Consider the following 15,231-nt stretch of genomic DNA (forward strand, 5'->3'; position numbering starts at 1 on the left):
TGCCAGCTAAATATTTTTTTCAGATATGGAAGAACTGGTAGCTCAAATAAAGGATATCATGGTCATGAAACGGGATCAAAAGCAAGAACTAATCAACAAGTTTAACCTCTGCCTTCAGACGGATATAGCGAAGATTTTTTCCGAGGTCGAAGACATCAGCGAACAGGTTCTTCAGGAATGGCTACTGGATATCAATTCCGATCCCATGCAGGTACGCGACTGCCTGATAGATCTTTCGGAACGTCTCACTTCATGCCAACGGAAAGCTCAAGAGTACAAAAAATACCAGAAAGAATTCCGTCTCGAAGTTTCCAGATTTGATAAACTTGCTCTGGTAATTAATGAGGTTAAGTTGCGCCAAACTTTGTGGGACAGTGTGCAACAGTGGAAGGACAGCGTGGAGCTTTGGAACGAAATAAAATTTTTCGAGCTGAATGTCGAAGAAGTGGAAGCATTGAATACCAAGGTTCTCAAAAACTGCGCCATGCTTGATAAGAACTTGCCGAAAAATGAAATTATACCAAAGTTGAAGATGGAAGCAGAGGAATTTAAGGAAAAAATTCCTGTGTTGTCATATCTGAGAAATCCTGCTTTGAAAAATCGGCACTGGATTAAAATAGAGCAAATCCTGGACCGAAAGATCACCGGCGAGGAGGACGTGTTTCTACACACGTTCGAAGATGCGAACGCTTTTGAGGAGGAAAACGCAAGTGAGCTAATGGAGGTAGCCAACATGGCTAGTGCCGAATCGGGTTTGGAAACGCTGCTTAGTAAGGTGGAAAATGCGTGGAAAGAGTTGGAGTTGACTGTAGTGTCCCACAGAGATGCGCGAGATGTCTTTATCCTAGCTGGTGTAGATGAGATTCAAACGATTTTAGATGAATCGAGCATAAATGTTAGCACAATAGCCGCATCGCGACACGTGGGACCTATTAAGGCTAAAGTTGATGACTGGACAAGGCAGTTGGATTTATTTTCGCGTACTTTAGATGAATGGATGATTTGTCAGCAGTCGTGGATTTATTTGGAAGCAATATTTTCAGCACCTGACATACAACGTCAACTTCCCCATGAAACGCAGATGTTTTTGCAAGTCGACAAGAGTTGGAAAGATTTGATGCGTCGTACGCAAAAGTCCCCTATGGCTTTGAGTACTATGACGGCTGACGGAGTGCTCGAACAGCTCCAGATTAATAACGTTTTGCTGGAAAAAGTAACCCGCTGCTTGGAGGCCTATCTCGAGGTGAAACGAATGGCTTTTCCCAGGTTCTATTTCCTTTCGAACGATGAATTGTTGGAGATCTTGGCGCAGACTAAAAATCCCCATGCTGTGCAGCCTCATTTGCGAAAATGTTTTGATGCGATTGCCAGCATTGAGTTCGGAAAAAAGAAGACGGAAACAGGTGAATCCGTAACGACGAACGATATCGTAGCGATGATGTCGCCGGAAGGGGAAAGATTGACTTTTGGTGTAGGCCTGAAAGCACGAGGAGCCGTAGAAGATTGGTTATCCAAAGTGGAAGAAGCAATGTTTTTGGCAGTCAAAAGATACATGCGCCTAGGCTATCGTTGCTATCCGGCGAAAGATCGATCGTTTTGGATGCAAGAACATCCCAATCAGGTGGTGCTCACTGTATCACAGCAGCAATGGTGCTCCAATGTGCATTCGATTTTAGATGGCAAGGGGAATGTAGAAAAAAAGATGACAGCTTTCAAGGAAACACTTACAAAAAATTTAGCTATTTTAGCATCGATTGCTCGAACCAATATATCGAAACTTGTTCGTAAGGTGCTGTGTGCCTTGATTACTATCGATGTTCACGCCAAAGACTCAATTTGCCAGCTTGTTGAAAAACAGATTACAAAATCGTGAGAACATTTCCTCATACTTAATTCGAAACCTGATTTGCTAACTTTATATTATTTCAGATCCGATTTCGAGTGGTTGAAAATGCTTCGATACTATTGGGTTAGTGAGAACGATACCGTCGAAACAAAGATGGCCTCGGCGAACTTACCCTATTTTTATGAATATCTAGGAGCAGGAGGAGTTTTGGTAATTACGCCACTAACCGACCGTTGCTATCTGTGCCTGATGGGGGCCTTGCAAATGGACTTGGGAGGAGCTCCAGCTGGTCCAGCAGGTACGGGAAAAACTGAGACGACTAAAGATCTCGCGAAAGCACTTGCAATACAGTGCGTTGTGTTTAACTGTTCGGATGGATTGGATTATAAGATGATGGGAAGGTTTTTTACCGGATTGGCTCAGTCGGGTGCATGGTGCTGTTTTGATGAGTTCAATCGAATTGACATTGAAGTTTTGTCTGTGATTGCGCAGCAATTAATCACAATCAGAAATGCAAAGGCTATGAAGATGAAACGTTTTATCTTTGAAGGACGAGAAATCAAACTTAAACCATCATGTGCAGCGTTTATCACCATGAATCCAGGGTATGCGGGCAGAACAGAGCTACCGGACAATTTGAAAGCATTATTTCGTCCCATATCCATGATGGTGCCTGACTATGCTTTGATCGCTGAAGTAATTCTGTATTCTGAGGGATTTGAAGCATCGAAAGTGCTGGCTAAGAAGATGGTTCAAATGTATAAACTATGTAGTGAGCAACTGAGTCAACAAGATCATTATGATTTCGGGATGCGAGCAGTGAAAAGTGTTCTTGTGATGGCCGGAGCCTTGAAACGTGCTTCTCCCGATCAATCGGAAGACATTACACTGATTTGTGCTTTGCGGGACTCAAATCTTCCAAAGTTTCTGGCTAATGATGCTATTCTTTTCAATGGAATTTTGGGAGATTTATTCCCAGGGATCGATCTACCTGAGCCTGAAAGAGGCGATCTTCAAGCGGCGATTGAGGCTTGTATGCAGCAAAATAATTTGCAACCTGTCCCAGAACTTGTGCTTAAAGCTCTTCAACTGTACGAAACAATGGTAGTGCGCTGGGGTGTCATGTTGGTTGGCCCTACCGGTAGTGGTAAAACTAGTACATTGCATTCACTTGCTTGTGCACTACAGAAATTGTACAGTGATTTTGTAGAAGGGCCATACTACAAACCGGTGAATATACAAACGTTAAACCCGAAAGCTATCACTATGGACGAATTGTACGGTTTCGTAAATCTGGCCACAATGGAATGGAAAGATGGACTGCTGGGACTCGCTATTCGTTCTGCAGTGAACGTTTTGGGTAAGTCCAGAATAACTAATAAATCATTCTTGGGTTACAAATTACTTCCGCTTTACAGAAGAAGAACACCAGTGGGTAGTTTGTGATGGACCAGTAGACGCGGTATGGATTGAAAATCTGAACACGGTGTTGGATGATAACAAAATGCTATGTTTAGCCAACTCGGAGCGTATCAAACTTACAAGTTGGGTGCATATGGTGTTTGAAGTTCAAGACTTAGCCCAAGCGTCGCCCGCTACCGTGTCCCGTTGTGGTATGGTATACTTGGATCCGCTTCATCTGGGCTGGTCACCTTTGATTGTGTCATGGTTGGAGACTGTCGAAGAGCATCATTTAGATTTGGACTTAAAGGAGCACGTTTTGCTGCTTTTCAGGCGGTACTACGATGAAATGGTGAAGTACATCAACCGGAAATGTCGATGGAATATTCATCAAGTGAACATAAGTAAACTCACAATGATGACACAGTTATTCCTCTTACTGTTGAAGCAGACACAGAATATAAATCTTATGGAGCGAGGTGACGCTAAAAATTACATATTTAAATTATTCACCTGGTGCACGTTGTGGTCCTTTGCCGGCAATCTACTGGATGAATCAAAGATAGGCTTTGAAAAATTTCTTCGAAGTTTGTTTGACCAGGATGAAACAGCATTGTAAGTAGCTATTTGCTATGTATACTATTCATGGATAACTAAAATTAACATTCATTTCAGATTACCCGAAGGATCGCTCTGGGATTATAGAGTTAACACATCGGCGAAAATTTGGGAGAACTGGATTGCGATTCATACTCAGTTTGATTACAATCCTAACATTGCATATTTCGACCTGTTGGTTCCAACCCTGGATACTACAAAGTATGGTTTCGTAACAGAAATGCTATTTCGAAGCCAATACCCTGTTCTTTTCACCGGAGACACAGGCGTAGGAAAATCTGTACTGGCTAGAGATATTTTGAACAAATTGATGAAGGAAAGTGTAATACCGATTTTTGTGAATTTCTCAGCTCAAACCGAGAGCGCTCGTACGCAGGAAATAATAGAATCAAGACTTGAACGGCGCAAAAAGACCCTTTTGGGTGCTCCAATTAACAAAAGAATCATCATTTTCATAGACGACGTAAACATGCCAAAACTAGATGTTTACGGTAGCCAACCACCAATAGAACTACTGCGTCAGTTTTTGGATTTCCGCGGCTTATACGATCGTGAAAAAATGTACTGGAAAAGTATTGTAGACGTCACTTTGGGTGCAGCGTGTGCACCCCCGGGAGGTGGCCGAAACACATTGACGCCACGATTCATTCGCCATTTTGCTCTGTTTTCATTACCAACACCCAACAGCGATACCATGAAAACGATTTTCAAAGCAATCCTGTCCGGGTTTCTGCTCGATTTTAGCATGGCACTTCGACCACTGGCAGAGCCAATTATAGAAGCTGCTGTCTCGGTTTATGAAAGAATCTCGGAAGAGTTACTGCCCACTCCGAAAAAGTCACATTACGTGTTTAACTTGCGCGACCTTTCGAAATGTATACAAGGCGTACTTCAAGCCGATCCGTCCTCCTATGTTAATCCCGTACAGATACTTCGACTGTTCTACCACGAGTCCATGAGAATCTTCTACGATCGTTTGGTGAGCGAGCAAGATAAGTCTTATTTTACACAGCTATTGCAGGATTGCTGTGAAAAATATTTTGAAACTACGGTTGTACTGCCGGGTGAGAGCGTGCTTTTTGGTGATTTCATGATATTTGGTCAAGCATCGGAAGACCGTATTTACGAGGAAATTAAAGATTCGAAAAAACTGAAAAACATTCTCATTGACTATTTAGAGGATTATAATTCGACGGGAGGAAAGGAGATGAATTTGGTGTTCTTTGTTGACGCAATCGAACACCTTGTCAGACTGGCTCGATTACTTAGATCGGAGCGTGGAAATGGTCTGCTGGTTGGAGTTTCCGGCATGGGAAAACAGAGTTTATCAAGATTAGCCGCACACATGAATGGATACCAGTGCAATCAGATAGCACTTCGTCGAGGATATGATCATGCTTGCTTTCATGAAGACCTGAGAAAAATTTACTGGATTGCAGGAGTATTGAACAAGCCAATCGTATTTCTCATAACCGACACGCAGATTGTGCGAGAAGAGTTCATGGAAGATATAAATAACATCTTGAATTCTGGGGAAGTTCCGAATTTGTTCGAAGGTGATGAATACGAAAAGATAATTTTAAATACTAGACAGCCCTGCATTGAGAGTGGCTTTCCCAACACGACGAGAGATGGAATATTTGAATTTTTCACCAAACGTGTTCGAGCGAATCTGCATGTGATAATTTGTATGAGCCCCGTTGGAGACACATTTAGACGTCGGTGCAGGATGTTCCCCTCTTTAGTAAACTGCTGTACAATTGATTGGTTTGTAAAGTGGCCCGCCGAAGCGCTACTGACAGTAGCTGTTGGTTATTTGAAAGATGTTGCAGAAAATGATGTTCAAGGCAAACATCTCGCCCAGGTTTGTGTTATGATGCACGAAAGCGTTGAGAATATGTCGGAAAAATTCTACAGAGAAATGCGTCGGTATTACTATACTACACCAAGTAGTTATTTGCAGTTGCTTAATCAGTACCGTGTACTGGTCCACAAACGCATAGACATAATAATCCAGAAGAAGGACAGAATTGCTAATGGGTTGAGCAAAATTCTCGAAACAAACCAGGTGGTGGCTGAAATGGGAGAAGAACTGAAGCAATTCGTACCAATTTTGGAGGAAAAATCCAGAAACATGAAAGATCTATTGACTAAATTGGACAAGGATAACACAATCGCGGAGGGGGTCAAACGAAGTGTGGCCAAAGACGAAGCGGAGGCCAAAATTAAAGCTGCCGAAACTCAGGAAATTGCCGATGAAGCTGCGAAAGATTTAGAAATTGTCATGCCTACACTGAAAGCCGCACAAGATGCTCTGAAGGCGCTGAACAAGAATGACATAAACGAGTTGCGCGTGTTCCAGAAACCACCAAAACTGGTGCAGTTTGTAATGGAGGCGGTACTGATTTTACTAGGAGCTAAGTAAGTATTTTGTATAGGTTCACATATTTTTGAAAGATGCAAATGTTGAGACGTTTCTACAGAGCTGGCTAAATTAGCTTTACAAAATAGCAAAATTCGTTTTTTCAAGCATTCTTCCATGTATAGGATACACTTGATATCATTGTTAAGGAAGGGATGAAACAAAAGCTCAGTCCACAGCTATATCTTTCTTGCTAGATCATGTTTTTTTTTGCGAATTTATCAACAAGCACGAACTTATACTTGCCTGGCATATCGCCACGCCCGGTTGCAATGTAAAATTTTTATTTGGGAGGTTGCTTGAAATCCATTTTCACGTATGAATTTCGTCAAAACTTGCTCGTACAAACGTCTAACGCTTTTTGGTTACCGAATTGAAGTAGTGCCGATTCAGATGTTTACTGGCACTGTAAGACCTATAGCCCTTTCAAGCGAGGATATTCCACATGGTTTGATAGTTGGCATCGTACCTTCTAGCTATATTCCGGAGGAAGATACCACGATTAGACTTAACGTATCTGAATATTTTCCTCGTCGGCTCTCGGTCTCTAGTTCTGGTTCTTTGCCGCCTTTCCACACCTAAAAAGCAAAGCAAAGCCTTTGGATTAAACGTCTTAGACTTGACCCTTCTTTATCGACAGACTTCACGGCCGGCTGTTAGAGTACAGGACAGTTACGGGGCTAGTGCAAGAATCCTACTGACTCTATCTAGCAGCACCACCTAACCAAGATTTGAACATACAACGACTGGCTTGTTAGACCTGCATTGTACCTCGAAGCTAACTGGGCTGTTTTTCACACCTAGGATTTCCTTGTAACCCTCCAGAACATTACACACTGTTGATTTTGGCATTTTTAGCACTTTAGCTTTCTTAGACCACTCTGTATTTTCCAGGTATTTGTGCAAGATCTTTTTACGTTGTTCGAGTTCCATTCTGTACTGCTCCGCAACGTGGAAGAATGTTTTGACGAAACTTACTGGTTCATAAATATGTAAACAAAGTTATGTCAAATGGCTTCAGTTCCTAGCATAAGAGGCGTGCGATGACGCACGAGTGTTGTTCAGATTTGCTTTTAGTCAGACTTTATGGTAACAATTGGTTTTACTGATCAGCATTTCTACTCCTACTGTGTTACCTGACTCGTAACGCATATACGTTATATACGGAGGAGTGTCTCGTAACTCACAAACTTTGTGGGTTTTCGTTTAATTGATCATAAATTCGAATAGAGCATCCAAATATCAACTATATAACATAAGAAATTACATGTTTACTCCAAAAATAAAAGCATGAGAGATTTTAGAATTTCGGAAATAGGGGTTCGTTATGAGGCAGGTAACACAGTAGCTTCGTCGACGCAAATTTCCTGGTGCACCCTCGACAGGAGCTACATTTAACGCCTCTGCTTTGACTTTTGACGATCACGATGTCTAAAAGCGAGCAATTGCGGTAGAGATGTCTTCAATATCACATCGAGGCAATATATATATCTTGCCGAGCCCCCGTACCTTTTCTCACTTCCGGCAAAATCCATGCAGCGCAACAATATCGAAGTGGCGGGATTTAAGTTGATCCAATTAGGATTCCACTCGGAATATTCAACGATCTACAATTCCAAAAATCAATCGCCGTTCTTAATTTCTCGTCGTCATTGCCGGTTGTTTCAACGTCTCAGGTTTCAACAAGTATTCTCTTCTTGATCTTCGTAACAAGTTGTTTTTCACCACACTGGGTTACTAGCCTCGTGATGAGGCCTTGGGTATAGCTGGCGCATTTCATTCTTCAGAGGTTTTTCTGGAGTACAAATGCTACTTGGTTCGCTTCTCTCTAAGACACTTATGGAGGCGTCGATTCACCTTGTGGCTCTTATATCAGGATGATTTTGTAAATTCCACTATGCCCTCCACTTTCAATACAGCGTTAACAATTTTTTGTGTACCTATTCTTTTATTAGAACGGACTGGAACAGTGCAAAAGTTGTTATGGCGGATGTGAACTTTTTAAAACGACTGGAAGAATATGACAAAGAGCATATACCCGAATCAATCCTTAAGAAGCTAAAAACTTACATAGAGCATAAAGATTTCCAGCCACCGGTAAGTATAAAGGGTTGTATCAATGGGATATGTAATCTGTGGAATGTTTTCTTTGTTACAGATCATAGAAAAGGTGTCCAAAGTAGCCAAGTCGATGTGCCTGTGGGTAATAGCAGTAGAAAGGTTCGCCAAAGTCTATAAAGTGGTTGAGCCGAAAATTCAGAAACAAAAAGCCGCCGAAGAGGAACTGAATCAAGTGATGCAACTTTTGAAATCGAAACAAAATGAGCTCGCCGAAATCGAAGCGAAAATTTTAATGTTGATGGCTAATTTGGACGAAAAGAAACGCGAGATGAAGGTACTCCAGGATCACAATGACTTGACTACGACGCGCTTAAACCGAGCAGGCCGGCTGACTTCAGCTTTGGCGGATGAGGAAATCCGTTGGCGAGATACGGTACAGGAACTAACAGCTGAACAATTCGCGGTACCCGGAGATGTCCTTGTAGCTTCTGCGTATGTTGCGTATTTGGGTGCTTTTCCAATGGATTACCGGCGAGAAATTTCAAAAAGCTGGGTAGAAGAGTGCAGAAATTTGAACATCCCGAGCAGCGACCGGTTCAATCTGATTAAAATTTTGGGTGATTCGTATCAGATCAGGCAATGGAACATGTTCGGTCTGCCAAGGGACGAGATCTCGGTAGAAAACGGAATCATATCGACGCAAGGAGGCAGATGGCCTCTGATGATCGATCCCCAAGAACAAGCGAATCGCTGGGTGCGCAACATGGAAGCAGCAAACGAACTTAAAATTATAAAACTAACAGATACTAATATGATGCGAATACTGGAAATATGGTACTCAACCATCTTTGTTTTATTATTATACCATGCCATTTTTTTTTTATTATTTTCAGCATTAGACAAGGGATACCCATGCTCATAGAAGACATACAGGAAACCTTGGATCCCGTTCTGGAATCTGTTTTGCTAAAGCGGGTGTTCATACAAAATGGGAGGCCAATGATAAAACTGGGTGATGTAGATGTTGACTACGATAGTAATTTTAGATTGTACATGACAACGAAACTAGCGAACCCTCACTTTTTGCCTGAAATCTGCATTCAGGTTAGCTTGGTTAATTTCCAGGTATCGCGTGGCGGCTTGGAGGATCAACTACTTGCGTGAGTATTGTACAAAAACTCGTGTAAAACATATGTAGGTACTGTGTAATCAAGCGGTATTTTTTTCAGTGATATAATCAAGATCGAACTTCCGGAGATGGAAAAACAGCGCAGCGATCTAATCGTACGAATTAATGCCGACAAGCAGCAATTGCTTCTTTTGGAAGATAAAGTGTTGAAGCTGCTCTATAGCTCCAAAGGTAACATCCTCGATGATGAAGAACTGGTGGATGCACTGAATGAGTCCAAGGAAACTTCGATTGTCATAGCCGATCGACTTGTTGAGACAGAAAAAACGGAACAAACAATTGCCGCAACCAGAGAAAAATATCGCATCCTAGCGTCACGTGGAGCTGTTCTGTATTTTGTCGTGTCATCTTTGGCTGACATCGATCCAATGTACCAGTTTAGTTTGCGATATTTCTCACATGTTTATTGTTCCGTGATTGCGAGGCCTCATGTGAAAATGGATCTTCCGGAACGCTTGGCTAATTTACTCAATGATATCACATTTACAGTATTCGCGAATATTAGTCGCGGTTTACTGGAAAAGCACAAAACAATCTACGGATTTTTGGTGACAGTTGCCGTAAGCAAAGAGGATAAAGAGTTTACTGATGACCAATTGCATTTCATTTTGAGAGGACCTCCCAATCAGAACTTCTCAATTGCAGATAAACCCGGCTTTATGTCAGATAAGCAATGGTTTAGCTGTAGATATTTAGAAGAGAGTTTCACAAATTTCTCCGGTTTATCCGGTTGTTTGAATGAGTCTATTGAAATAGGCATCCAGGATTTCAAAGAAAACGTATCTCCCGCACTGAAGCCGACGACTTCATCTAAAGATTGGAATGCTTTACTCACTGGCGCGGAAAAGTTAATGCTTATTGCCGCATTGAAAGATGAAAGTTTAGTTATTGCGATTACCGAATTAATTCGGATTAAACTGGGTAAACAGTATACTGAGCCGCTCAAGAATACAAGTTTGCCTTCTTTGTACGAGGATATATCGCCCACGACTCCGCTTGTGTTTGTATTATCGCCTGGATCTGATCCAATGACAGCACTGATCAAGTTTGCGCAAGAGAAGGAATTTGCGGAAAAACTGTTTTCAATTTCTTTGGGTCAAGGACAAGGTCCAGCCGCAGAGGCGTTAATCGACAACGGAACAAAGCATGGCGATTGGGTGTTTCTTCAAAATTGCCATCTTGCTACTTCGTGGATGGAATCTATGGAAAAAATCGTGACCAACATTGCTATGGGTTTGCAGGCAGTCCACGACGGATTTCGTTTGTACTTATCTTCGATGCCCGTGAAAACATTTCCAATAAGTGTGCTACAAAATTCAGTTAAAGTTACAAACGAACCACCGAAAGGGCTGCGTGCTAATTTGGTTCGATCACTGGATGATTTAGACAAGAGTGGATTCGAGATGCATGCACTAGGACAACAGTGGAGAAACATGGTGTTTGGTCTTTGTATGTTTCACGGAATAATTTTAGAGCGCAGGAAATTCGGTCCACTCGGCTGGAATATAACTTATGAATTCAATGAAAGCGATCGAGAGTGTGCATTACGAACGCTAGATATCTATTGCGAGCGAGAAATAAAACTACCCATTCCTTGGGATGCTTTAGAGTACATCAATGGTGAAATCACATACGGTGGAAGAGTAACCGACAGCTGGGACCAGAGATGTTTAAGGTCGATTTTAAAAATATTTTCATCCGAAGCTATATTATCTGACGACTACCAGTATAGCGAAAGTGGATTGTACTATTGTCCAAAAGGTCGAAGCTTGGACGAGTACAAAACTTATGCCAACGATTTATCGATCCATGATCCACCGGAGCTCTTCGGAATGCATCAAAATGCGAACATAATTTTTAATAGAAATGAAACTATGTTCTTTGTTAATACGTTGCTGAGCGGTCTTAGCGGTGGCGACGCATTGGGTGAAGCTGCTTTGGCAGCAATGGACAAATTGTGCTTGGACAAAATTCAAAGCATTAGGTCAGCAGTCGCTAGAAATATCAACAGTGATAATCCCTATCCCGATCTAATGAAACGTGACAATAAGAATCGCATTCCTTCGTTGACAACTGTGCTACTGCAAGAGATAGAACGCTTTGATAGGCTACTGCAAGTAATTCACAGCAATTTGAATGACCTAGAGAAAGCCATCCAAGGCTTCGTTGTTATGTCAGAGAGCTTGGAAACAATTTATCGGGCATTCACTAACAATCAAGTTCCTCAGCTGTGGCATAGCAAAGGATTTCTATCTACAAAGTCGCTCGGCAGCTGGATTTTTGATCTGCAGCAACGGATTGACTACGTGCAGTCGTGGATTGACGATGGCCTGCCAATTTCATCATGGATCTGTGGGCTATTTTTCCCCCAATCGTTTTTAACTGGAACACTGCAGACGTATTCAAGACAGAATGATATACCCATCGATACGTTACGTTTCGATTTTGAAATAATGGGGTGTGTTCTGAACCAACAAGTTGTTTACGAACGCAGAACTAGAGGACAAAAAGTGAGTATTTGAATTGTTTTTGGTTTTACAATTACAAGTCAAACGATATACATTTACATTTTTGCTTCTAACATTTATATTTGCTTAGATTCTACCTTTTTTATCAACCCAATCTTATTACAATTTGTGTTCTAAGTTCTGATTAGAAAGTGTTTAATTATACAGTTTCGTGGCTATTAGTTATGATATTTGATTTAAATTCCAATGTTATTCCCTGGTAATATGGTTAATGAAAACAGGCGCAATAATAAAATGCATAATTTCAACCAAAAATGTAAATCATGTTAGCCAGTAGTATTGGAATACATAATGTTGTCCCCCGGTTAAACGTGAAAACGTGTTAAACCTTAAATCGACGAATAATTTCTGTTGTTAAGCTTCAGATTTTACACATCCTATTTCCCGATGAGTCGAAATTAACGAAACGAAAAATGTGCATTTAGAATTATATGTTATTTTTGCCTATTTTTATATATAAAATATTTTGAATTTAAATGCCGGTTTTTGAAATGATAGGCAGCGTGTACAAGTTTGTTAGTATGAATACAGCAATATATATAATCTGTATGTTAGAAAACGTTATAAGTACGTGTACTTACCTGAACTAACATCAATTGCATTGGACCAATGTCTATTTACACAATTTTCGTTTAAATTTATTATGGCAGTCATCTGAAACCATTATATATGGACATCATTTACTGTTTTTATGTCGATTTTATCCGTCTTTTCTATTACAGAGTAATTCCTTTTTCGAGGATCTCAAAGTTCCAGATTATGGAATATTAGTGCATGGATTGTTTGTTGAAGCAGGCCGATGGGATCCAAAAGAGGGAGGTTTGTGTGATGCCCGTCTCGGGGAGCTCGTATCAAGGCTCCCGGTAGTTTGGTTGAAACCATGCGTACAGTTGGACGTCGGAAACCGTTATGAAGCACCATTATACAAAACAAGTGTACGAGCGGGAGTATTGTCCACCACCGGTCACTCGACAAATTTTGTTCTATCGATTCTTTTGGAAACAAACAAATCTTCTGATTATTGGATTTTACAAGGGACCGCTTTAGTAACACTTATTACAGATTAATGTACACATTTTCTAATTAAATAAAATGAAAATAAACAATATTGCTTACGCTATTTGAAGCCCAACAGTGTATCAATATTAGATTCCACCTCTTTTACAGCCTTTTGTGCATGGGCAGTACTAGTAACTATTTCGTGAACCATAACTCGCTGAATTGTCCTGGAAAAGGATACACTATTATATGATTAACGTACAAAATACAATTTCAGATGCAACCTACTCAGCTTTTATTTGTAAAGCTTTGCTCTCGACATTTTTTGTTTCAACATTGTTCCGCTGATAAGGCCCAGTTCTCATTTCAGCGCAAAGATTCATAAAATGTATTTTACGGTTTTTCAACTTTAATAATTTTTCAGTTAGTGATCTTTTTTCTGCATCAAGCTCCAGCACATCAAAATAGTCTTGATGTGTAGAATTTCCAAGGGAGTTTAAATTATTATCGGTTAGTTCCAGAAACTTCTCTACCACTGGCTGTGTGAACTTCAGTATTTTCGCCTCCAGCACCCGATTTAGCATTATGCGGTCGTGATAACTTAGTTCGACATTCCGTATACTGTCTAACCCTGTAAAAAGAACTTAATTAAAATTAACCATATATTGATACTAACTTTATGTATCACCCAGAGGGAGAGAGCCATCATGTTGGTGAATACTAATTAAAGCTCTGTTTTCGACAGATAGTGAAACATCCGGTTGTTTTAAGAGTTTAATAATTAGCTCGGTTTTGAATAGTCTTTGCTGTTCTGATTTAAGTTCTTCTGACCACGAAGCATTCAAATCAGTATAAACATGTGAACCTTTTGTATCCATCATGTTTTTATTTCACTTAAATAACTTATTAACTTAAATTTGCAGCAACTAACTTATTAAAAAACTTAATGAGAGAATAGAATAGTATAATAGTAAATAACCGTCATTCACGAGCACCAGACCACAACCAAAAAACCAACGATAAAAATTTTGATTTTGTTTACGAATAACCAGAGATGCCAGATTTATTAAAAATCTATTTTGACTTTTGAGCTACTCGAAACAAAACTGCCAGAAATCCGAATCCGGATATTGGGCACAAGTGGGCACAATCTTTTGGCATTAATAAACCTTTGCACGGTGCCTAACCTCAACTCTGGTTTGACGTTTTTGTGTGTTTTGTTTTGATTTCCTTTGTAACCTAATTTTATTGCTAGTGGGTTTATTACTTGTAATTGGTACCACTTGTTTGCGGAAACCGGAAATACCCGACTTTTCCGAAGCAGGAAAATGATAACAGTTCTGTACAACATATATTTTTGCCCTTTTTGCAGTTTTTTGCTTCTGGGTCTTACGAATAAGTAATCAAAACAAACCCCACAACACTGTCAAACCTGGGAGGAAAAAAACGCACTGACATCTGCGTGCAATGCTTTATGGCTACATTCATGATTGTTTGTTGTTCGAATGTAAAAATGTAAACATTGTTCAATTTTGCAGATCAGCTAAAGAGGAACATAATTGAACGGACAAGAAGTTTTATGGATTGTGGCTTCGCAGCATTCGCAAACTTCAGGGAGAATGTCCAAATACGCAACGGAAAGTTTCTTATCAAGTCGAGATGCTCTTCGAGAACAAACTTGACAACGGCTCGACCAACATGAAGTTAATGTTTGCATTAATGTGTGATGTTTCAAATTTTTAATTCACACGATTGTGAAAAAGTATTCTAGTAAGCTAGTGCCTTCAGCAAATTATGGCCGCAAACCACCATAAAAGTTTGAATCCGTTTAGTTATGTTCCACTTCAGCTAATCTGCAAAATTAAACAATGTTTACATTTTTACACTCGAACAACAAACAATCATGGATGTTACCATAGTAACTCCGTCAGGGCGAACTAGACGCTCCTGCAATGAATGTAAAAAGAATGTGCCCACTTGTGCCCACTTGTGCCCAATATCCGCCATTATCGCTCGTGGAAAGCTGGATTGAATATTGTGAATTGCAAGGAAAATTGTACCATCCAAAGTGCGATATCGCTCATAAAAGTGCTATCGCCATCGACATCTCCATATCGAGCTGCAGTGAACGTCAGCGACAGCATGTCCTGGGCTCAAAATTTGACAG

At 40.5% G+C, this 15,231-nt stretch overlaps 2 protein-coding genes across 3 annotated transcripts in view; one reads left to right on the forward strand and one right to left on the reverse strand.

The window, feature by feature from the left end:
• LOC128739855 (dynein axonemal heavy chain 6) overlaps positions 1 to 13,132 on the forward strand; it is a 27,903-nt gene extending 14,771 nt beyond the window's left edge. The window contains 9 exon segments of the mRNA XM_053835356.1: positions 24 to 1,869; positions 1,930 to 3,206; positions 3,265 to 3,862; positions 3,923 to 6,286; positions 8,243 to 8,384; positions 8,446 to 9,182; positions 9,242 to 9,508; positions 9,578 to 12,062; positions 12,806 to 13,132. Of these exon segments, the coding sequence (XP_053691331.1) occupies positions 24 to 1,869; positions 1,930 to 3,206; positions 3,265 to 3,862; positions 3,923 to 6,286; positions 8,243 to 8,384; positions 8,446 to 9,182; positions 9,242 to 9,508; positions 9,578 to 12,062; positions 12,806 to 13,132 (10,043 nt within the window).
• LOC128742379 (uncharacterized) lies at positions 12,774 to 14,013 on the reverse strand. 2 transcript variants are annotated; one of them, XM_053838723.1, is made up of 4 exons: positions 13,753 to 14,013; positions 13,353 to 13,695; positions 13,182 to 13,291; positions 12,774 to 13,057 (listed from the first exon to the last, which is right to left on the reverse strand). In XM_053838723.1, exons 1-3 carry the CDS (start codon positions 13,943 to 13,945, stop codon positions 13,183 to 13,185), a joined length of 645 nt encoding a protein of 214 aa, XP_053694698.1. In that variant the 5' UTR covers positions 13,946 to 14,013; the 3' UTR covers positions 12,774 to 13,057; position 13,182. The 2 variants fall into 2 exon arrangements, with proteins under 2 accessions (XP_053694698.1, XP_053694697.1); XM_053838722.1 differs by having other exon boundaries at positions 12,774 to 13,291.
• Positions 14,014 to 15,231: the final 1,218 nt, after the last annotated feature.

This window comes from Sabethes cyaneus, chromosome 3, assembly GCF_943734655.1.
Source record: "Sabethes cyaneus chromosome 3, idSabCyanKW18_F2, whole genome shotgun sequence".
NCBI classification, from domain to species: domain Eukaryota; kingdom Metazoa; phylum Arthropoda; class Insecta; order Diptera; family Culicidae; genus Sabethes; species Sabethes cyaneus.